The sequence below is a fragment of the Trichechus manatus genome, unplaced genomic scaffold, assembly GCF_000243295.1.
Source record: "Trichechus manatus latirostris isolate Lorelei unplaced genomic scaffold, TriManLat1.0 scaffold00093, whole genome shotgun sequence".
NCBI classification, from domain to species: domain Eukaryota; kingdom Metazoa; phylum Chordata; class Mammalia; order Sirenia; family Trichechidae; genus Trichechus; species Trichechus manatus.
The window spans coordinates 9,764,965-9,788,227 of record NW_004444029.1 but is presented as its reverse complement, the minus strand read 5'-3'; the positions used below and the strand labels follow the sequence as shown (position 1 = coordinate 9,788,227).

The window sequence follows — 23,263 nt, the reverse complement described above, 5'->3', positions numbered from 1 at the left end:
TGGCCTAGCCAGGTGCACTATGCCACCTTCTAGCTTAGTATACTGTAGAATCATTTCTTACAGTGGTAGGTGCTAAAGTTAGCTTAAAGGAAGAAAGTGCCCAAGTTATCCTCAAAAATCCTTTAAATGGCCCAAAAAAGTTCAGGCTACTGGTTGCTTATACAGCCTCATATTTATAAATATGCAATGTCAATAATGTGCTGTATGTAATAAAGCATGCATATGCAAAATATGGAGCCCTGCTTAGTGCGAACAGTTGAATAGGAACCTAAACTGCTGTGTAAACCTTCACTGAAAAAACAATAAAATAATAAAAAAAAAGAAGAATATAAGGGTAACGTTATTGTAAAATGGCGTGAAGTTTAGGGTACTGACCCTCTGTTGTTCTTTCAGCTGTGGGCTACAAAGCTTGAGCCGGAGATGGTCCGCCCAACCCTAGAGAAGACGCTCCAGCTTCTCCAGTTTGATTATGTGGATCTTTACATCATTGAAATGCCCATGGCTTTAAAGGTGAGTTCCAATGTCATAGGTTAGGCCTCTGCTCCAGGTGGTGTAAGTCAGCAGCTACATGCATGATGCTAATTCATGACTTAGCACCATAATGTCAGAATCTATGGTGATGTCTGTCAGTTTGTCGTACTGTGAGGGCTTGCGTGTTGCTGTGATGCTGGAAGCTATGCCACCAGTATTCAAATACCAGCAGAGTCACCCATGGCAGACAGGCTTCAGCTGAGCTTCCAGACTAAGACAGACTAGGAAAAAGGACCTGGCAGACTACTGCTGAAAAGAATTAGCCAGTGAAAACCTTACGAATAGCAGAGGAACATTGCCTGATATAGTGCCAGAAGATGAGCCCCCCAGCTTGGAAGCCACCCAAAAGACAACTAGGGAAGAGCTGCCTCCTCAAAGTAGAGTTGACCTTAATGACGTGGATGGAGTCAAGCTTTCGGGACTTTCATTTGCTGATGTGGCACGACTGAAAATGAGAAGAAACAGCTGCAAACATCCGTTAATAATTGGAATCTGGAATGTACGAAGTATGAATCTAGGAAAACTGGGAATCATCAAAAAATGAAATGGAACCCATAAAGGTTGATATCCTAGGCATTAGTGAGCTGAAATGGACTGGTATAGGTCATTTTGAATCAGACAATCATATGATCTACTATGCCAGGAATAAAAACTTGAAAAGGAACGGCATTGCATTGATCATCGAAAAGAATATTTCAAGATCTATCCTAAAGTACAATGCTGTCAGTGATAGGATAATATCCATATGCCTACAAGGAAGACCAGTTAATATGACTATTATTCAAATTTATGCACCAACCACTGAGGCCAAAGATGAAGAAACTAAAGATTTTTACCAACTTCTGAAGTCTGAAATTGATTGAACACACAATCAGGATACGCTGATAATACCTGATGATTGGAATGCGGAAATTGGAAACAAAGAAGAAGGACTGGTAGTTGGAAAATACGGCCTTGCTGATAGAAATGATGCTGGAGATTACATGATAGAATTTTGCAAGACCAGCGACTTCTTCATTGCAAATACCTTTTTACACTAACATAAACGGCGATGTACATGTGGACCTCGCCAGATGGAATACACAGGAACCAAATCGACTACATCTATGGAAAGAGAAGATGGAAAAGCTCGACATGATCAGTCAGAACAAGGCCAGGGGCCAACTGTGGGACAGACCATCAGTTACTTACATGCAAGTTCGAGCTGAAGCTAAAGAAAATTAGAACAAGTCCACTAGAGCCAAAGTGCAACCTTGAGTATATCCCACCTGAATTTAGACACCATCTCAAGAATAGATTTGATGAGTTGAACACTAAGGACCAAAGACCAGACGAGTTGTGGAAGTACATCATATATGAAGAAAGCAAGAGGTCATTAAAAAGAAGGAAAAGACCAAAATGGATGTCAGAAGAGACTCTGAAACTTGAACATCGAGTAGCTAAAGCAAAAGGAAAAAATGATGACGCAAAAGAGCTGAACAGAAGATTTCAAAGGACGACTAGAAAAGACAAAGTAAAGTATTATAATGACATATGCAAAGACCTGGAGATAGAAAACCAAAAGGGAAGAACATACTCAGGATTTCTCAACCTGAAAGAACTGAAGAAAAAATTCAAGCCCTGAGTTGCAATACTAGAGGATTCTACAGGGAAAATTTTAAACTATGCAGGAAGCATCAAAAGAAGATGGAACGAGTACAGAGTCATTATACCAAAAAGAATTGGTCAATGTTCAACCATTTCAGGAGATAGCATATGATCAGGAACAAATAGTACTAAAGGAAGAAGTCCAAGCTGCACTGAAGACATTGACAAAAAACAAGGCTCCAGGAATTGGTGGAATATCAATTGAGATGTTTCAACAAATGGATGCAGCACTGGAGGTGCTCACTCATCTATGCCAAGAAATTTGGAAGACAGCTACCTGGCCAACTGACTGAAAGAGATCCATATTTAAGCCTATTCCCAAGAAAGGAGATCCAACTGAATGTGGACATTATCAAACAACATCATTAATATCATATGCAAGCAAAATTTTGCTGAAGATCATTCAAAAGCGACTGCAGCAGTATATCGACAGGGAACTACCAGAAATTCAAGCCAGATTTAGAAGAGGACATGAAACCAGGGATATCATTGCTGATGTCAGGTGGATCCTGGCTGAAAGCAGAGAATACCAGAAAGATTTTACCTGTGTTTTATTAACCATGCTAAGGCATTAGACTGTGGATCATAACAAATTATGGATAACATTGTGAAGAATGGTAATTCCAGAACACTTAATTGTGCTCATGAGGAAATCTGTACATGGATCAAGAGGCAGTTGTTCGAACAGAACAAGGGGATACTGCATGGTTTAAAGTCAGGAAAAATGTGCGTCAGGATTGTATCCTTTTGCCATACCTATTCAATCTGTATGCTGAGCAAATATTCCTAGAAGCTGTACTATATGAAGAAGAATGGGGCATCAGGATTGGAGGAAGACTCATTAACAACCTGTGTTATGCAGATGACACAACCTTGCTTGCTGAAAGTGAAGAGGACTTGAAGCAGTTAACTGATGAAGATCAAAGACCACAGCCTCCAGTATGGATTACACCTCAACATAAAGAAAACAAAATCCTCACAACTGGACCAATAAGTGACATCACGGTAAATGGAGAAAAGACTGAGGTTGTCAAGGATTTCAACTTATTAGGATCCACAATCAACACCCATGGAAGCAGCAGTCAAGAAATCTAAAGACGCGTCGCATTGGGCAAATCAGCTGCAAGACATCTCTTTAAAGTGTTAAAAAGCAAAGATGTCACCTTGAGGACTAAAGTGCGCCTGACCCAAGCCATGGTGTTTTCAATAGCCTCACATGCATGCGAAAGCTGGACATTGACTAAGGAAGACTGAAGAAGAATTGACGCCTTTGAACTGTGTTGTTGGCAAAGAATATTGACTATGCCATGGACTGCCAAAAGAGCGAACAAATCTGTCTTGGAAGAAGTACAACCATAATGCTCGTTAGAAGCAAGGATGGCAAGACTATGTCTCACGTACTTTGGACATGTTATCAGGAAGGATCAGTCCCTGGAGAAGGACATTATGACTGGTAAAGTAGAGGGTCAGCGAAAAAGACGAAGATCCTCAATGAGATGGATTGACACAGTGGCTGCAACAATGGACTCAAGCATAGCAACAATTGTGAGGATGGCACAGGACTGGGCAGTGTTTTGCTCTGTTGTGCACAGGGTCACTGTGAGTTGGAACTGACTCAATGGCACCTAACAACAACATGGTGATGTCTGTATTCCCATGAATCTGAGAGAATTGACCCAGCCCAGAAAGACTATGCATAGCAGGCTTAGGCTTGGTTCCCATGTTTCTTGATTCTTTTTTTTAAATATTTTATTGAGTTTTTGGTGAAAATTTACACAGCAAATTAGGTTCCCATTTAACAATTTCTACAGTATTATTCAGTGACATTGGTTATATTTTCCACATTGCATCAACATTCTCATTATTCCCGTTCTGGTTGTTCCATTTCCAATATTCTTGCTTCCCTGTCCCCCACCTCCCATCCCCACTCCAACCTCCTCCTCTTTGCTTTAGGGTAAATGCTGAGCATTTGGTCTCATATAGATGATTTTTCTTTTTTTTATAAGCCAATCTGTTATTTAGTTGAAAGATGACGTCCAGAAGTAGTTTCATTTCAAAGTTTAAAGGGTATCTCAGGGCAATAGTCTCAGGAATTCCCTAGGTCTCTGCCAGTCCAATAAGTCTGGCCTTTTTTTTTAGGATTTTGAGTTTTGTTCTACAGTTTTATTTCATTCTATCTGGGACCATCTGTTGTGGCCCCAGTCAGAACAGTTGGTAGTGGTAGCTGGGCACCATCTAGTTCTTCTGATCCCTGGATAGGTGAGACCTGTTTCTTGATTCTTCATCCAATGCACTTTCTATCATTTTATGTTTTTACAACTATAGTTTAAACCCTTCCCATCAAACCAACATGTGGTCCCCTGACTGTAGTCCATATTTTAGTTGCCTGACGTGCAGATGTACCCTCTTCCCACTCACACAGTTATAAAAAATGTCCCTGCATGACATAACACAACAATAACATATACAACTGAAAATATACTCAACTCTCCACCCCTTCAAAGGGAGACAACCCAATGAACAGTCGAGTTTTTGAACCCAGCTCCAAGGTCAGTGTGTCTAGATGATACCTATTCCTCTAGTTCAAATACAGTCCTACATGGAAATTTTCCGATGTGTGGATTCAAGGTTAATTCAACCACCAACGACACACCCAAGATACATGGCTGAGGAGCAAATAACTGCTTTACAATTTCATTGAGGAAAGGAGAGATTGAGAAACAAGGTTGGTCACTTGTCCACGAGGGAACTCAGATTCTGCAGGGGCGGGATTCCCTTAGGCAAATCTATCTGGCTGTCCCCTCTTCTGTTCTCTGGAGTATTTGACTAGTTGAATCTCCTTTGTGGTCACATTCAAGTGAGACTTTGAAGAAGATTCCCTTTTTGCCTTCTAGTTCATGTAGGTGTGGGTTCAGGGGCTTCACAGCTGCCTTGGTAATCATAGGTCTTTTTTTGTCAGTCTGAGATTTCACTGACAGGACAATATCCCTTAAAATCTTGCTAGGCTTTCGGTAAATTCACAGTCAGCTCCACGAATGAGTAATCAAAGCTACAAATCTTATAGGGTCACGTTTCTGACATCTGAATCCTTGGCCTAAACTAATGGGCCACAACTACCACAACTTCCACCAGATTGAGCCGAGAACTACTAGGTGGTGCCCAGTTACCACCACCGACGGCTCTGGCAGGGATCATAGTCGAGGGTCCCGGACAGCGTGGGAGAAAAATGTAGAACAAAATTCAAATTAAAAAAAAAAAAAAAAGACCAGTCTTGCTGGTCTGACAGAGACTGTAGAAATCCTGAGTATGACCCCCAGGTACCTTTTAACTCAGTACTGAAATCACTCCTGAGGTTCATCCTTCAGCCAAAGATTAGACTGGTCTGTAGGGCCAATGATAACACACATGAGGGACATGTTTCATAGTTCAATCACCTATAGGAGACTAATGGACACACCAGCCCAAAAGCAAAGATGAGAAGGCAGGAAGGGACAGGAAAACTGGACTAACGGAAACAGAAGCTTGAGTGGAGAAGGGGTGAGTGTTGACACATCACACAGAGTTGGCAACCAATGCTACAAAACAATTTGTGTATTACCTGTTTAATGAGAAAATAATTTGCTCTGTGAACTTTCATCTAAATCATAATTAAAAAATAAATAAGTCCTTGGCTGGAAACCCCTAGAGTATGGCCCCTGGACACCCTTTTAACTCAGTACTGAAGTCATTGCTGAAGTTCACCCTTCAGCTAAAGATTAGACAGGTGTATAAAACAAACAATAACACCTGAGGAACGCGCTTCATCTTTCAATCCAAGTATATGAGACTAAATAGGCACATCAGCCCAAAAGCAAAGAGGAGAAGGCAGGAAGGGACAGGAAAACTGGACAAATGGAATCTGGGAACCTGGGGTGGAGAAGGGAAGAGTGTTTACAAATTGTGGAGTTGGCAACTAATGTTACACAACAATTTGTGCATCAATTGTTTAATACGAAACTAATTTGCTCTGTAAACTTTCACCTAAAGCACAATAAAAAATAAATAAATCCTTGGCCTGTGGGTAAAGAGCCCCTTTGCTTTGCCCATCTGCCCAGTCCTCCACCCCATGGCCTCCATCCTGTTCTCTGACTTGGATAATACTAAGCAGGAGAATGGGATGGGGAGGCAGATGATGTGCTTTTTGCCCCTAGTCTACATCCCATTAAATGATACACCTTTGTCAGGTAGGGCATCTGTGGCCTGAGATCTCAGCTTCAGAGGCACCTTGAGAACCAGATTTCTCCCAAGGCCCAATTTCATATTCCCCACTAAGTTTCTTACCTTCTTGCCATTGCTGGCAATGACTTTTCCAACTCTGCAAGACTTGGATCTGACCTTCTACCATCTTGGATTTCTATACAGAAGCAGAAAATATCAGTTTTAGCAAAGCATCATCTTCCTTCTCTGCTTTCAAACAGCCCGTTATCAACAAATGCGTTTATCTTTCTTATAAGACTTGACTTTAGGCTGCAAAAAGGCCAACAAACACCTTATGTTTTTCTACTTAGTCCCCTAAAGTTCCAGCCATAGTTGGCCCATTGTCTGAGTCCCAAGACACAACAAGGCAACAATTTAACCAGATGTCATGCTACTGCAGGGCAGGAATTGCAAATATCAGCTGGAGGTGGGAAAATCCCCACTGCCCACAATCCCATATTCACCTAGTTAATTCCACGTTTTTAGGTCTACCATTTGCAGCACCCCCAGCACCTCTGTATTCGTCAGGAGTCTCTTGTTACAAATGGTAGAAATCCAGCTCAAACTGGCTTTAGCAAAAAAAGGATCAGAGACTTCCAAGGGGTGTCCAGTTTAGGCACAACAGGATCCAGAAGTTCGCACTGTGTATCTGGCCCTTTCTCTATCTTATTTTCTGTTTGGTTTCATTCTCAAAAATCCCTCTTCATATGATGGCAATATATCTGTTGACATCCAAGCCAACATTGTCCATACAAGTTGAGAATTCAGAGAAAGAGGCTATACATTAAACCCCATGGAGAAATATTGATTAGCCCTGCTTGGATCATGTTTTAATCTTTGGTCCAAGGGCATGGATGACCGACTGACCTCAATGCCAAGAGTGAGAGAGCTGAGTAGCCCACCCAAACAACATAGGATGAGATCCTCAGAAGAGAAGGGTTAGAGATGGTAGGAGGCAAAAATAAGATTTCCTCTGTGCTCATTACTTCACTTCTGATCTGTCTGAGACCACTTAGCACAGGGGCTTCAGAGCCAGGTTCTCTAATCCCAGCTCTGTTCCATACGAACCAGACAACTGTGATCAAGCTATAATCTAATCTCCTTCCTCGTCACCCAAATATGGCGCAGTGGAAAGAGCTTGGGCCTTGAAGTCACACAGAAAAGGGATTCCTTTCCCTCTTCATTACTTACTAGAATAGTCACTTTACCTTTCTGAGCTTCAATTCCATTATCAGTAAAATGGAGACAACCAGCCTGGTGTTGTGACGATTTATTAAAATTTTGTATGTGAAGTTACTAACACAATGCCTGGCATTTTATAGATAATAAATGATAGGTAATATTATGAAATTTTCTTGTTGGAAGGAACCTTAGCAATTACACATCCCAGTAACTCATTTCACAGAAATCAAAGTTGAAGCTCCAAGAGATAAAGTAGCTCACTTAGGTTTAAAGTCCGTGAGAACTGGGATGAGACCCTGGGTCCCCCAATGCCAATCCCATATTTGTTCCCCTATACTACATTTCCTTATTCTCTGAAGCCTAGCAATCCCAGCACCGTGTGGACTACAGTGATTTCTTGACTGCAGGACCTTCACCTTGCATCCATATTTAGCTAGCTTGGATGCTATGCTGTTCAAATGGCATATTTCTTTCTTTCTTTCTTTCTTTTTTCCCATACAAAAATTTATACATACACTGTTAGGTGACTGTAATTGCTCTCCCCATACTGTGACAGCACACTCTTCCTTTCCACCCCTGATTCCCCATGTCCATTCAACCAGCTCCTAACCCTCTCTGCCTTCCCATCTCACCTCCGGGCAGAAGCTGTGGCAGATTTCTAAGTTGACTGTTAAAAATTTGGAGAGAGACAAATTATATACAGAGCAGTACAACCACTTTGGAAATCGATTTTGTACTTCCTTAAAAAGCTAGAAATAGAAGTACTGTATGATCCAGCAATCCCACTTCTTGGAATATATCCTAGAGCAATAAGAGCCATCACACAAATAGATATATGCACACCCATGTTCATTGCAGCACTGTTCACAATAGCAAAAAGATGGAAACAACCTAGGTGCCCATCAACAGACGAATGGATAAACAAATATGGTATATTTACACAATGGAATACTATGCAATGATAAAGAATGATGACAAATCCATGAAACAGTTCATAACATGGATGAATCTGGAAGGCATTATGCTGAGTGAAATTAGTCAGTCACAAAAGGACAAATATTGTATGAGACTACTATTATAAGAATTGAAGAAAAGGTTTAAACACAGAAGAAAACATTCTTTGATGGTTATGAGGGTGGGGAGGGAGAGAGGAATTCACTAACTAGATAGTAGACAAAAATTATCTTGGGTGAAGGGAAGGACAGCACACAATACAAAGGAAGTCAGCACCACTGGACTAAACCAAAAGCTAAGAAGTTTCCTGAATACAACCAAATACTTCAAGGGACAGTGTAGCAGGGGTGGGAGTCTGGGGACCATGGTTTCTGGAGGGACATCTGGGTTAATTGGCATAGCAAAGTTTATTAAGAAAATGTTCTGTATCCCACTTTGGTGAGTGGCGTCTGGGGTCTTAAAAGCTTGCAAGTGGCCATTTAAGATGCATCAATTCGTCCCAACCCACCTGGAGTAAAGGAGAATGAAGAACACCAAAGACACAAGGAAAATATTAGCCCAAGAAACAAAAGGGGCCGCATAAACCAGAGACTGCATCAGCCTGAGACCAGAAGAACAAGATGGTGCCCAGCTACCACCAATGACTGCCCTGACAGAGAACACAAAAGAGAATCCCTGATGGAGAAGGAGAAAAATAAAGTGCAGAACTCATATTCTAGTAAAAAGACCAGACTCGATGGTCTGACTGAGACTGGAGGGACCCCAGAAAACATGGTCCCCGGACTAAAACCATTCCCTGGGCCAACTTTTCAGACAAAGAATAGACTGGACTATAAGACATAAAATGATACTCATTAAGAGTGTGCTTCTTAGTTCAGGTAGATACAGGAGACTAGATGCGCAGCTCCTGTCCGGACGCGAGATAAGAAGGCAGAAAGGGATAGGAGCTGGGTGAATGGACATGGGAAATCTGGGGTGGAAAGGAGGAATGTGTGGTCACATTATAGGGATGGCAGGTAGGGTCACATAACAATGTGTGTATAAATTTTTGTACGAGAAACTAACTTGAGCTGTAAACTTTCATCTAAAGCACTTTATATACATACACACACACACGTGTATATATACATATATATATACGTATATATATATGTATATATACGCACACACACATATACAGAGAGCCACTACATAAAAGTGAGAAAAATGAAATTCACTTCTCTGAGGCTGGCAAATGACTAGTAAGAGCTGTTTAGAGAAGGTAAACAGAAGGTTTCTATTCCTAGTCTTAAGGACCCCTGGTGGTGCAATGGTTTGGTTGACATTTTGAACTCACCCAGTGGCTCCATGGAAGAAAGACCGGGCAATCTGCTTCCGTAAAGATTACAGCCAAGAAAGCCCCCAAGGGGCAGTTCTACTCGGCACGTGGAGGTAATATGAGTCAGTATAGACTCGATGGCCCCTAACAACCACATGGCGCAAAGGCTCAAGGCCCCAGAGGGCAAAACCTCTTTCAGTAGAAAATGCAATATTATCACATTACCTCCCGGCGGAACCTGTAATTGATACATCAACATCAGAAGCCAAACTCTGGCATACGTTTTGAATCTTACGATTTCTTAAGCAAGACACTTTCTGGCTAAAATATTTTAGCAGTTTATTACTTTCCAAATGGCAGGTTACAAGCAGACACAATTTCAGAACAATGAAACGCAAATTTTCCAGTTCCCGTTGTGTTGACTCTGACTTATGGTGACCCCATGTGTGTCACAGTAGAATGGTGCTCCATAGGGTTTTCAAGGGCTGAGTTTTTGGAAGTAGATCACCAGGCCTTTCTTTGGGGTGCCTCTGGGTGTACTTGAACCTCTAACCTTTCAGTTAATGGCTAAGTGCATTAACCATTTGCACCACACCAGGACTCCTAATACAAATTACTACTATGAAAACCACTTCTGATACTTATTTAGCAGATGTGCCCGCATGCCCATGACCTCTTGATCTTTCTTTACTTTTACCCCAACTTCACACCAGAGGCCTCTCTGTCTGTCCCTTCTTCTTTCCCATCTCTGGTGCTCTGATCCTACTGGGAACCCCTCATTCCATCAAACTGCTCTGTTCCCAGTCGCTACCTTGAAAATCCCCTCAACTTTTTTTCTCCAGGTACAAAAACAAAGTTTACACTCTTTCTTTTTACTCAACTTCTCGCTTTGGCTTGCCAGAATAACGCAGCTTGAATATTCAACAAGTTGCAACTTAGAAATTCACAAGGTTGAACAGTTACTAAAGCAAAGGAAAATAGAATTTTCACCTCTGGGGGAGTGGGATAAATATTGAACTTTATTTTTTTAATCACATCCCATTTTACTTCCTATTTTTGCCTGTGGTCACCATGAGTCATAATCAACTAACAGCAACTGGTCTATTTGTTTTTTATAATATACAATCATACACATATGGTATTAGTACAGTACTCCATATAATTAATAAATAATATGCACAAAATGAGAGTATGAGCTTAACTTTTGCCTTGGTGGTATGCATGATCAAAAATATTTGGAGGCCATTGATGCTGATAAGCAGTGTTGGGGCAGCTGGCCAGGAAAAGCCACGAAGCCCTAAGTAGAGGACCTAAGAAGGTCAGTAGCAGTATTAAGACCACAGAAGCACCCCCAGAAGAAGGAAATCATTCTGCATTCCCACTTTACCCCTAGACTGGTGGCCTAGGGCAACATATCCCTTTCAAAATAAGGAGGTGCTTTCAGAATGATAAAATGGTATTTGTAGTGCCATATACAGCATTTTCCAGCTTACCATTAAAATGTCCAGGAAGAGGGGGAAAATGCAGAACAGAATTTCAAATTCTCATGGACTGTAGACTTTCTGGAGCTATGAAGGGTGGATGAATCCCTGAAACTATTGCCCTGAGATAACCTTTAAACCTTAAACCAAAAATATCCCCTGAAGTCGTCTTAAAACCAAATGTTAGTTGTTTAGCTAGTAAAAATGGCCTGCCTTGAACAGTGTGCTCTTTGAAAAACTATCTGTATGGGATCAAATTGACTACAACAACTGGAAAGATTATATAGGGACCTTAGGGGGCAGTGAGTTTCTGTTTATGAGGGAGGAACAACTCCGAAAACAATGGTGAGAATGGTTGCACAACTCAAAGAATGCGATCCATGTCATTCAATTGTACATGTAGAAACTGTTGAATTAGTGTATGTTTTGCTGTATATAGTTCCCAGCAACAACAACAAAATAAAATTTAGGGAAAAAAAATGTCCAAGAAGATATATTTAATAACACAAAACAAGCAAAAGTACAGGAAACTGGGTGTAACGCTAAGGGAATTCCCTGGATTCTGGGCGAAGTCTCCGTGCTTTTCCTCATTGATGAGGTAGTGTCGAGAAATCGGGCTGGATGGCAATTCATATTTATATTGTTGTCCTCTAAGCCAGATCCACACGCTTAGCCAGGGAGAAAGTGGGGAATTTTTCTATTGATTCCTACTCTCTGCCTTTGTCCCCCTGTCACAGGGGAACAGACCTGCAAACGAGGCAGTGACCTCCACTAGGATCTACACTGTTCCACGAGCTCAGGCTTGTCCCCTTCTCAACCACTGTGGAGGCTGCAAATTCCCTAAACTCCTCACCTCTGTCCTAATGACTCAGGGAAGTTCTCCAGGGCCAGCTTTCACCCTCTATCTCAACCATCTCACTTGGTTTGTTTCCCCAGTTCCCATTCTGTGACTTCATCCCTGGATTCTCCCAGAGAGAGGCTGCAGAGGGTGACTGGTGTGGGTGGACTGTGATTTCATCCCTGGAATCTAGCTCTTGGCATGCCACCAATTCCACGCTCTTTGCCCCTGGACAAGTCTTTCTTCATCCTTCTGCTGGGCCCTAACTCATTGCAGTTGAGTTGATGGCGACTCATGGAGCTTCACAGGGTTTTCTTGATAGTAATCTTTACAGAAACATATCTACAGGCCTTTCTTCCTCTGGGTGGACCTTGAACCTCCACCCTGGCAGTTGGTAGTCAAGTGCAAACCATTTGTGCCTTTGCCTAAGCTTACCTGGAATGATTAACAACACTGGTAAACATCTAATATTTATGGACTTTTTATAATTTTCTAATGGATTCCGTGTCAATCACTTCATCTGACGGAAAACAGGGAAGGTATTACTGGCGATCATCATCAATGCCTCTCTCCTAACCAGCCCATTTTTTAGATGAGAACACAAACTCAGAGAAAAACAACATGCCTAGTAAGAGACACAAATAACCAATACTTATTAAATGTATAAGGAGCCCTGGTGGCGCGGTGGTTAAGTGCTTGGCTGCCAACTGAAAGGTCAACAGTTTGAACCCACCAGCTGCTGCACAGGAGAAAAATGTGGCAGTCTACTTTCATAAAGATTACAGCCTTGGAGACCCTAGGGGACAGTTCTGCTATGTCCTACAGGGTCGCTATGAATCAGAATCAACTCAAGCGGCAATGGGATTAAATATGTACTAGTTATAAGAGTCTGTTGTAGAAACTTTAGGCAATTAAAGATGTCATTGATATGGCTACTGCCTTCTAGGAGTTTATAATATATTACTGGGATGAGACCAAAACACCAATACAATGCAGGGCAGGATGCGATGTACCTGCTAAAAGGGGTTGAGGGGCTCTTAGAGACTAAGAAAAGGCACCATCATTTCCATCCTCTCCATTCCTGCAGGCAATGATCTAAGCCTTGAAGAGTAGATTTAGATATCCATGGGTTTATTCTTGGGAAAAGAAGTGGCCTGAACAAAGACACAGGAATGGGGAAAGTACGGTGTGAGTTCAGGGATCAGCAAGTAGCCCATGGCAGCTGTAGTGTAAGAAACATGTATTAGGAGATAAGACTCACCAAGAATTCTAGGGCATTACTGTAAAAGACAGTAGATAGAAGGTTAAGAAATTTGAATTGGATTCTTTGAGCTCCTGAGAGTAAATGAAGATACTAGAGCATGGGAATAATAAGATCCAAATGAAGATTTTGGAAGATTATTCTGGCCTAGCTGTGGGTATAGAACCAAGGGGGCATGGAGACCAGGAGAAGGTCATTGCAATAACCCAGATGAGACTCTAAGCCCTGCAGTGGGCAGGGCCACCATGTCATACAGCTCCAGGAAGTGAATTTGAAACCACCAGCCACTCCTTGGAAACCCTATGGGGCAGTTCTACTCTGTCCTATAGGGCCACTGTAAGTCAGAATCAACTAAACAGCAACAGGTATGTGAATGGTGTCTCCTGGAGTTGTGCAATACATAGCTTGTGCTTAGCTGGCAAAGGCAATGGGGGACATTTAAGATAAAATCAAGGAAAACTTGAGAGCATTTTGCAGCTGCTAAGTTCAGTGTTAAGGATGCTGAGTTTAAAGTGGTATAAATAAAGGTAGAAATCATTAGGAATCACTTGGGACATACTGTATCGGAGTTTGAGTTAGAATTTGAGATATATTGCATATATCTCAATACGCATTGAGATGATTCCCCTTTCCTTTTCTCTGTCATACAAAAAGGGATGGCCTCCTGCTAGCAAGACTTCTACTGCATGATCCGTTTTCCTCTGGCCATTGCTGACCTGTTCAGTAATGGGCGCCTGATACAATCTAGTGCAATCAGATTCTCTCACCCAGAAATTTGGAGTTGAAATTGAACAAAAAGTCAGTTTCCGTGTAACTAACTTGGGATCTGTGGGCAACCAGGTTTTTGGACTGAAAACTGGCAGAGAAAGAGAATGCACAGAGTGAGAAAGACAGGAAGAGAGTACCAATTGCATTAGAGATGGGTTTCCATTTCTTGCTTCTAGTCCTTTCTGAGCCTGCCCTCATCTTTCATTAAACACTCTAATATCTTACACTAAATTTGCCTCTTCTCCTTGCACTAGCTCAGGTTAGTTTCTCATACTCACAAGGTAATTTCTAACTAATTTAACAACTAAAGAAAATCTTGGAATTTTGAAAGGAAAATATGATGGAATATATTTCATGTACATAATACATAAAAAATCTTAGGACTAATTTCTATGGGAGTTATGATGAGACTTTTTTTATAGGAGTAATTTTGTCACTAAGAACTTGATGACTTAAGAACAACAATAACCTGTCAATGAATAAAGGAAAAATTTATTCAACTCAAAATGAATACAAGGGTGAAATAATGAGACTAATGTGTCATCTATGTAGGACAAATTAAAGAATTTCTGGACAGTCCCACAAAGGGGAGATTTTATATATAATAAATGTGTATATTTATTATATAATTGTATCAACATTTGAATAAGTATCTTGAATTTCTTTCCCAGGGCCAGGGTTATATTAGCAACAAAAATTCCACAATTTTAATTCCCAGATAGAAATAAAATGAATACACTTGTTCTTTTTTGCAGCCTGGAGATGAAACCTATCCTAGAGATGAGAATGGTAAATGGTTATATCACAAGTCTAATCTGCGTGCCACTTGGGAGGTAAGTTCAAATGGGCCTCTTATGTTAAAAGACTACATTTTAAAACTGTGATCTGATTATTTCTGTCAGATTTGTGGAAAGATGCAGCTTTTATTCTCAATGGAAAGTAACAATCAGATCATGCATTTCTAATAATAAGTACATATGTGTAAAAGCTACAACTCTGGCGTTAAATAATTCTGATTTTGTTTTGTTGGAAGAAAAGAACTTCAAGGAAAAGAGGAAGGTGGATTGGAAGGGGGAAAAATAAAGGAAATAAGTTCTAATATAATAGTAATTACAAAAAATATAAATGAGATAAATTCACATATTTTAAGTTTCTCAGAATGAATTTTTAAAAATTAACAATATGATGTCTAAAAAGAAATAAATTTAAAAAAATGATACACAAAAAGCTGGAAAATAATTCTGGTTCCATTTATTACAAGCTTCTGAATTAGCATGATTGCTAGCTCCTTTCCCAAAATCATACGAGTGGGAAAATGAGGGAAAAAAAAAAATAAGAAAACTCCTAGTATTCAAGGTGGAGGTATATTTTGAGCTGGTTTGTTTATGTGGTGTTGTGGCAGCTTTGACCTAGAGTAGAAGGTAGTCCAACGATCAGTGAGAGGATAATATGGGAGGGGAGTTATAGAGTTCATTTTTGTTCTTTCTTCTACCCTGCCATAGCATTAGGACAAATATTGCCTGCTCCACACATGCAAGAGAAAGTTAGAAAAATTTTGAACTGAATGAAAATGAAAAAATGACCTATTGCCGGGGAGTGGACAGCCCCATAAAACCAAATGAGACTAATGAGGCGCAGCAGTCCAGGGACAAGGGCTAGAAGACAGAAGGGGACAGGAAAGCTGATGATAGGGAACCCAAGGTTGAGTAAGGACAGTGTTGGTGTGTAGTGAAGTTGTTAACTATTGTCATAGGGCAACGTGTACTAACTGTTAAATGAGAAAATATTTTGTTCTGTATACCTTCATCTAAAGTGAGAATAGCAGCACAATTGGAAGAGCGTAATCGATGTCACTGAACTGTGCATGTAGAAATTTTTGAAATGGTGTATCTTTGGCTATGTATATTTTCACCAAAAAAAAAAAAAGATTGAGAAGGGAGAGCATTAACATGTCATGGGGTTGTTAACCAATGTCATGAAACAATATGTGTACTACTGTTTAATGAGAAACTATTTGTTCTGTAAACCTTCACCTGAAGTACAAAAAAAAAAAAAAATGACCTATCAAAATGTGTCAGATATAGCTAAAGCAGGGTTTACAAGAAAATTTATAGCATTAAAATCTCATATTAGAAAAGAAGAAAGTTCTCGAATCAATTTTATTAGCCTGCAGCCTTGTATGAGTTTTTATACCACAGAAATTGACAAATATTACAAATTGGGACTTTGTTTTTTTTCCTGGAGAGCTAGTTATTAAACATTTATCAGCACAGCACTGAGTGTGTTCCTGATTTTGATTGTGGTGATGATTTCACAGGTGTGTATATATGACACAAGTCATCAAAATGTACACTTTTAAATGTGTAGTTTATTATACATCAATTATAACTGGATAAAGCTGTAAAAGAATAAAATGTAAAACTTCCAGAGAGAAATAGCTAACCACATAAAATGACACATCAGTTTTGTTTTGTTTTATTATCAGCAACATTGGATGCAAAAAGATAACAGACCAATATTTTCTAAGTATTGAGGAAAAAAGAAAGAACATTGACCTTGAATTTATATCCAGCCAAACTGTAAGCAAAAATGAGTTATAATAAAAATATTTTCAGATCTATACACTGCCTAGAAGTTCTGCCACATAAAGACCCACTTTGGTAGCCATTGCAGATGATGTACTTAAATAACCAAAACAAACAACAAAAAAATAAAAAACCAAGCCCGTTGCCCTCGAGTCGATTCTGACTCATAGTGACCCTATAGGACAGAGTAGAACTGCCCCATAGGGTTTCCAAGGAGCAGGTGGTGAATTCGAACTGCCGACCTTTTGATTAGCAGCTGAATGCTTAACCACTGTGCCACCAAGGCTCCATACTTAAATAAGAGGAGTGGAAAATTTAAGCAATGCTCCAAGAAATGTATGAAGGTGAAAGTGATCAAATCAAACTGGATACAGATTATTGTAATCTATAAAAATATCTAAGATCAATATATATACCCATAATACTCTAGAATTAAAGTCTGTAAGCTTTTAACATCATAGGCATTGGGGAGTAAATCAAGAAATGTGTGAGCTTGCTAAGTTCTTGCCTTTATTAGGGATCAATTATAGATATAAACTTTTTAAAAGCAAGAAAGAGTTTAAAAAGAACATAGCAAAAGTGGGACAAACTGAAATAATAAATTAAATGGTAGAAACAGTCCAAATATGTTTGTAGTTATAATAAATGTAAATGAACTAAACTCACCTACTAAAAGACAAAGATTGTCAGATTAGATTAAAAATGAGATATACCTATGCATAAGGACACGTGAAAGTTAAGTTTAAAGAATGGAAAAGAAAAAATATACATATGGAATACTTACCAGAAAAAAGTTGGTATAATTATAATAATATTAGATAATATAGACTTAAAAATAAAAAACATTATTAGGGATGGAAAGAGTCACTACATAATGATAAAAGATTCAATTAACCAAGAAGATAGAGCAATTTTAAACATGTATGTACCAAATATATTATCTTCAAAATATATAAAGGAAAAATTGATGGAATTACAAGAAGACATTGATAAATCTGTTATTACAGTGGGAGATTTCTGACATATTCCTTTCAATTACTGAGAAGCCAAGAAAAGCTAGTCCTATAGCTAGACGTATCTATGTATATGTATCTATCCATCTATCGAGAGAGAATTGCATCCAAAATTAGGAGAATATACATTTTTCTTACACGTAGATTTACAAAAATTGATCAAGTATGTATGCCATAAAGACAGCCTCAACAAATTTCAAGAAATAGGATAATTTTTAATCTGCTGGTATACATGCTGAAAATATAAGGGTACATATGGTATACAATATTTCCCAAACTCATTTAATCACAGAATTCCTGCCCCTCTCCTCTTTATTTTTTCTTCCCAGAATGTCTATTAACATACTCAGGGACTTGCCGTCTGAAATACACAGTTAACCATTATAAACAGTATTCAAGTTTGCATCTTTTGAGGCTTCTTTCTTGACTTGTTGATATTTATGCACAGGCTTTGGAAGCTTGCAAAGATGCTGGCTTGGTGAAATCCCTTGGAGTGTCCAACTTTAACCGAAGGCAGCTGGAGCTCATCCTGAACAAACCAGGACTCAAATACAAGCCTGTTAGCAACCAGGTACAACTTCACAGCTTCCATTTTGGGGAAAAAGCTAATAATTACTCAACAGAAAGAACTGAGGGTAGGAGTCAGTGAGTCTTGTGGCAGTTCCACATATATCCCGTCATGAGACCCTGGGCAAGTCAATTGACTTCTCTCAATATGTCTCATAGGAAAAAAATATTTGAAAGTTCAAATCTAGGCAGAAGTAACCAAAAATATTTTTGAAGAAGAACATTAAGGAGGGGTGTTTTCTTATATGTTAATCTTGGAAACTAATAAAGAAATATTTAGGTTTGACATGCATAAATTCATGTAGTTTATTGCAAGGTAGTCATGGCAAGGCACGCAGGTAAAACCTTACAACATTCATTTAGACCCGGAGAATCAGAATTAGCAGTTATAATTACAATGTTCAACGGTTAGAGTCCAAATCTCTAGACTTCAGGTGTTTACCTTTTACATGTGGTCTTGGGAAGAAGGCTTGACCACAGCTCGAACTTGGTCCCTTGTAGCTAGGCTCCAAGGTTGGCAGCAGCAGACAGAATCTCAGTTCAGAGTCTCAGTCTTTGGAGAGAGTCAGACTCTAGGGGGAGGTTCCATCTCTTCCTTCTCTCAGTGACTGAGCAGAAATTCGGGATTTATATGTGAATTTTTCAACTCTGTCTCACACTATAAGGACCAGTGGGACGTCAAAGACTATTTTGTTGTCTTCTCTCCAGGATTAGAGATTAACCAAACGTTGTATGTTTTCTTTAAGGTTAGAAATAGGGAGGTTGTTTAGACTTATGTCTCAAGGCTAGTTTACAGAGATTTAACTATTCTGTTTTCTTTTATCACAGCATGTTAGAGAGCCTCACAAAGGTAGACATATTTTTATTTCTAAATTATGCATAAGTATTTTGAAAGGATAATAGTGACTTATACCTTATGTGATTTGAGAGCATTATAGAAACATGCAGAACTGGATTTGCCAGATATTAAGATACATTATAACGTATTTAAAATAATATAAGGTTAGTGCAAAAATCAACATACAAATAATGGAAAATAACAAATATCTAAGAAACAGGTCCAAGTATAGTTATAAACTTAATGTAAAATAAAGTGGTACAAACTAATGGCAAAGGGATACATTTTTCAGAAAACAGTGTGGGGAAAATATCTAGTTATTTAGAAGCAAATACAGACCTTTGTCTCATATCATACTCCAAAATAAATGTCCCTTTGATTAGGAATTTAAAAAAAAAAGATAATACACAAGAATTTTAGTTATCTGGAGCCATAGACAGAAAAAGAAGCTATGGGAAAATTATAACTAAAGCTTGATAAATGTAACAGTATAAAAATTTTAAACTCTAAAAATATTAAACAACAAGCAAAAATAGGTAATTATATATTTTAAAAAATAACAGAAAAGGGGCTCATAGCTTATTAGTTAAAGGCTAATAAAATCAATGAGAAAAAAATAACTAAGCCTCAATAGAAAAATTGGCAAAAGAAATGAACAGAAATTCACAGAAGACAATTTATAACACTAGTAAAAACGTGAAAAAAAATGTTCAACCTCACTAGTAATTAGAGAAATTTAAATTTGAGCATGATACTGTGTTGTGTATCAAGTTAGCAAAGTTTTTGTTTTATTTTTTAAGATGATTCTCCATGTGAGCAAGTGATGAAATGGTAGGTGTGCAAATTATCTCAGCCTTACTGGAAAGCAATTTGGCAATATGTATCAAGAGCGTTAAAAATGTACACAATCTTCTATTTCTAGGATTTATTCTAAAGAAATAAAATCAGAATGCCCAGAAAGACTTATATATGTGGTTGTCACATCATGGTTTATAAAGGCAAAATTAAAAAAGTGTAAGTGTGAAAAATTAGGAGAATAGTTAAATAAATTATGAGACATTCATATGTGAAACCTTAACAAAAGATATTCTTGAATAATGTTTGAGGAAAAGAGAAATGACTATGATATTAAGGGGAAAAATCAGGATATAAAATGTAATGCTGGAAGTGCTCACTCATCTATGGCAGGAAATTTGGAAGACAGCTACCTGGCCAACCAACTGGAAGAGATCCATATCTATACCTATTCCCAAGAAAGGTGATCCAACCAAATGTGGAAATTATCAAACAATATCATTAATATCACATGAAAGTAAAATTTTGCTGAAGATCATGCAAAAGCAGCTGCAGCAGTATATCGACAGGGAACGGCCAAAAATTCAGGCCGATTCAGAAGAGGACATGGAACCAGGGATATCATTGCTGATGTCAGATGGATCCTGGCTGAAAGCAGAGAATACCAGATGGATATTTCACCTGTGTTTTATTGACTATACAAAAGCATTAGACTATGTGGATCATAACAAATTATGGATAACACTGTGAAGAATGGGAATTCCACAACACTTAACTGTGCTCATGAGGAACCTGTACGAAGATCAAGAGGCAGTCTTTCCGACAGAACAAGGGGATACTGCCTGGTTTAAAGTTAGGAAAGGTGTGTGTCAGGGTTGTATTCTTTCACCATACCTATTCAATCTGTATGCTGAGCAAATATTCTGAGAACCTGGACTACATGAAGAAGAACGGGGCATCAGGATTGAAGGAAGACTCATTAACAACCTGCATTATGCAGATGACACAACCTTGCTTGCTGAAAGTGAAGAGGACTTGAAGCACTTACTGATAAAGATCAGAGACCACAGCCTTCAGTATGGATTACACCTCAACATAAAGAAAACAAAATTCCTCACAAATGGACCAATAAGCAACAACATGATAAACAGAGAAAGGATTTAAGTTGTCAAGGATTTCATTTTACTAGGATCCACAATCAACACCCACAGAAGTTGCAGTCAAGAAATCAGAAGATGCATTGCATTGGGGAAATCTGCTGCAAAAGACCTCTTTAAAGTGTTGAAAAGCAAAGAAGTCACCCTGAAGACTAAGGTGCTCCTGACCAAACCATGGTATTTTCAATTGCATCATATGCGTGCAAAAGCTGGACAATGAATAAGGAAGACCAAAGAAGAATTGAAGTCTTTGAATTGTGGTGTTGGCGAAGAATATTGAATATACCATGGACTGCCAAAAGAAGGAACAAATCAGTCTTAGAAGAAGTAGAGCCAGAATGCTTCTTAGAAGCAAAGATGGTGAGACTACGTCTTACGTACTTTGGACATGTTATCAGGAGGGATCCGTCCCTGGAGAAAGACATCATGCTTGGTAAAGTAGAGGGTCAGCGAAAAAGAGGAAGACCCTCAATGAGATGGATTGACACAGTGGCTGCAACAATAGGCTCAAGCATAACAACGATTGTGAGCATGGCGCAGGATGGGGCAGTTTTTCATTCTGTATTACATAGGGTAGCTATGAGTTGGAACCGACTCAACGGCACCTAACAACAACAACAATAGTATGAATGTGATTATATTTTCTTAAATGCGCATAGAAAAAAGCCTGGAAAGATATAAATCAAAATGCTAAATTCTATTTCAGGAGTGTGAATTTACAAGTGAATTTGTTTTCTTCTTTGTGCTCTTCTGTATTTTTCAAGTCTTCTGCAGGGAGTATATATTTTTAATCACAACAAAGCATCATCATCCATCTTGTTAAATGCAGTTGATAGCCTCTTTGCCCTACTTCATAAAATGTTATGAAGCTACACTAAAATATGTTCTTGGATTGGGTAAATATTTAAATATTGGGATTATGGTTGTTTGTATGATTGCTTGCTTTTGGTAGCTCAGAAGAGTCTGGTATGATCTCATAACAGAAAGACTAAATTATTGCCCACATCGTGACAATAGCCTAAATATTAGCCTAAAATAACAGTGTTGCTACGTTTAGGAGGAATTCTTCTGAATTGATGCCTATTCTAACGCTGCACCACCTGCTCTCAGGAACAGAAAACAACAACCTCCTTTGACTTCCTGACCCATCTCAATCCATCACATTATTCCTGGCCTATCCTTACCAGCATCTCCTTCCCACATCCCAAGAACATCTCATTAGGAAAATGTGGAAATGACAAACGGGCTTCTCCTTGCAAACACCCAGCGAACGATGGTGATTTTTTACCTCAGAATGAAAACCAGTAAAAAATTGACAGTGTGTGAGGAGATACTCTGATCCATTGGCACAAGAATATTGATCAGCATCACAAATAAGCTCAGATGAAGGAAGGCATGTTGTAGGATTGGGGCTAGAGCCTATTCAAAGCGAGTCTCTTGGCCCCCATTCCCCAGCCGTTACCTACCCACTGGCTCTGTCCTCTACTCGTTTATCGTTTTCACTCGTTCAACACATATCCATCAAGCACTCTGCAGACCCAGTTTTATATTAATTCAAAAGCTTCTGTTGGGGACTTCTTTCTAGCATGTTTCCCAATACAACTCTCTCTAAATCCCGAGTTTGTTCAGTCACAGGATCGATATTCTCATACTTGTTTGCTCAATTTTTAATTTTATTAGTCTTATTATTATGTATAGCATTTGCTACAAACCATATAAAATTCTTCTTCAAAGGATAAGTTATAAAGATGTCAAGTTGTTGTTAGGTGCCGTCAAGTCGGCTCCAACTCATAGCGACCCTATGTACCACAGAACAAAACACTGCCCGGTCCTGCGCCATCCTCATAGTCGTTGCTATTTTTGAACCCATTATTGCAGCCAATATGTCAATCCATCTCATTGAGGATCTTCCTCTTTTTCACTGACTCTCTGCTTAACCAAGCATGATATCCTTCTCCAAGGACTGATCCCTCCTGATAAAATGTCCGTAGTATGTGAGACGTAGCCTTGCCATCCTTGCTTCTAAGGAGCATTCTGGCTGTACTTCTTCCAAGGCAGATTTGTTTGTTCTTTTGGCAGTCCATGGTCATAT

General features: G+C 39.1%; 1 protein-coding gene across 2 annotated transcripts in view; it reads left to right on the top strand.

Annotated features, from left to right (window-relative positions):
- Window positions 1–23,263, top strand: part of AKR1D1 (aldo-keto reductase family 1 member D1) — a 55,213-nt gene that overhangs the window by 18,214 nt on the left and 13,736 nt on the right. The window contains exons 3-5 of one of the 2 annotated variants that reach the window (XM_004382395.2): window positions 394–510; window positions 14,972–15,049; window positions 18,263–18,385. In XM_004382395.2, coding sequence (XP_004382452.1) covers window positions 394–510; window positions 14,972–15,049; window positions 18,263–18,385 — 318 coding nt within the window. The remainder of the gene's footprint in view (window positions 1–393; window positions 511–14,971; window positions 15,050–18,262; window positions 18,386–23,263) is intronic. The other variant, XM_004382396.1, reaches the window with a different exon arrangement.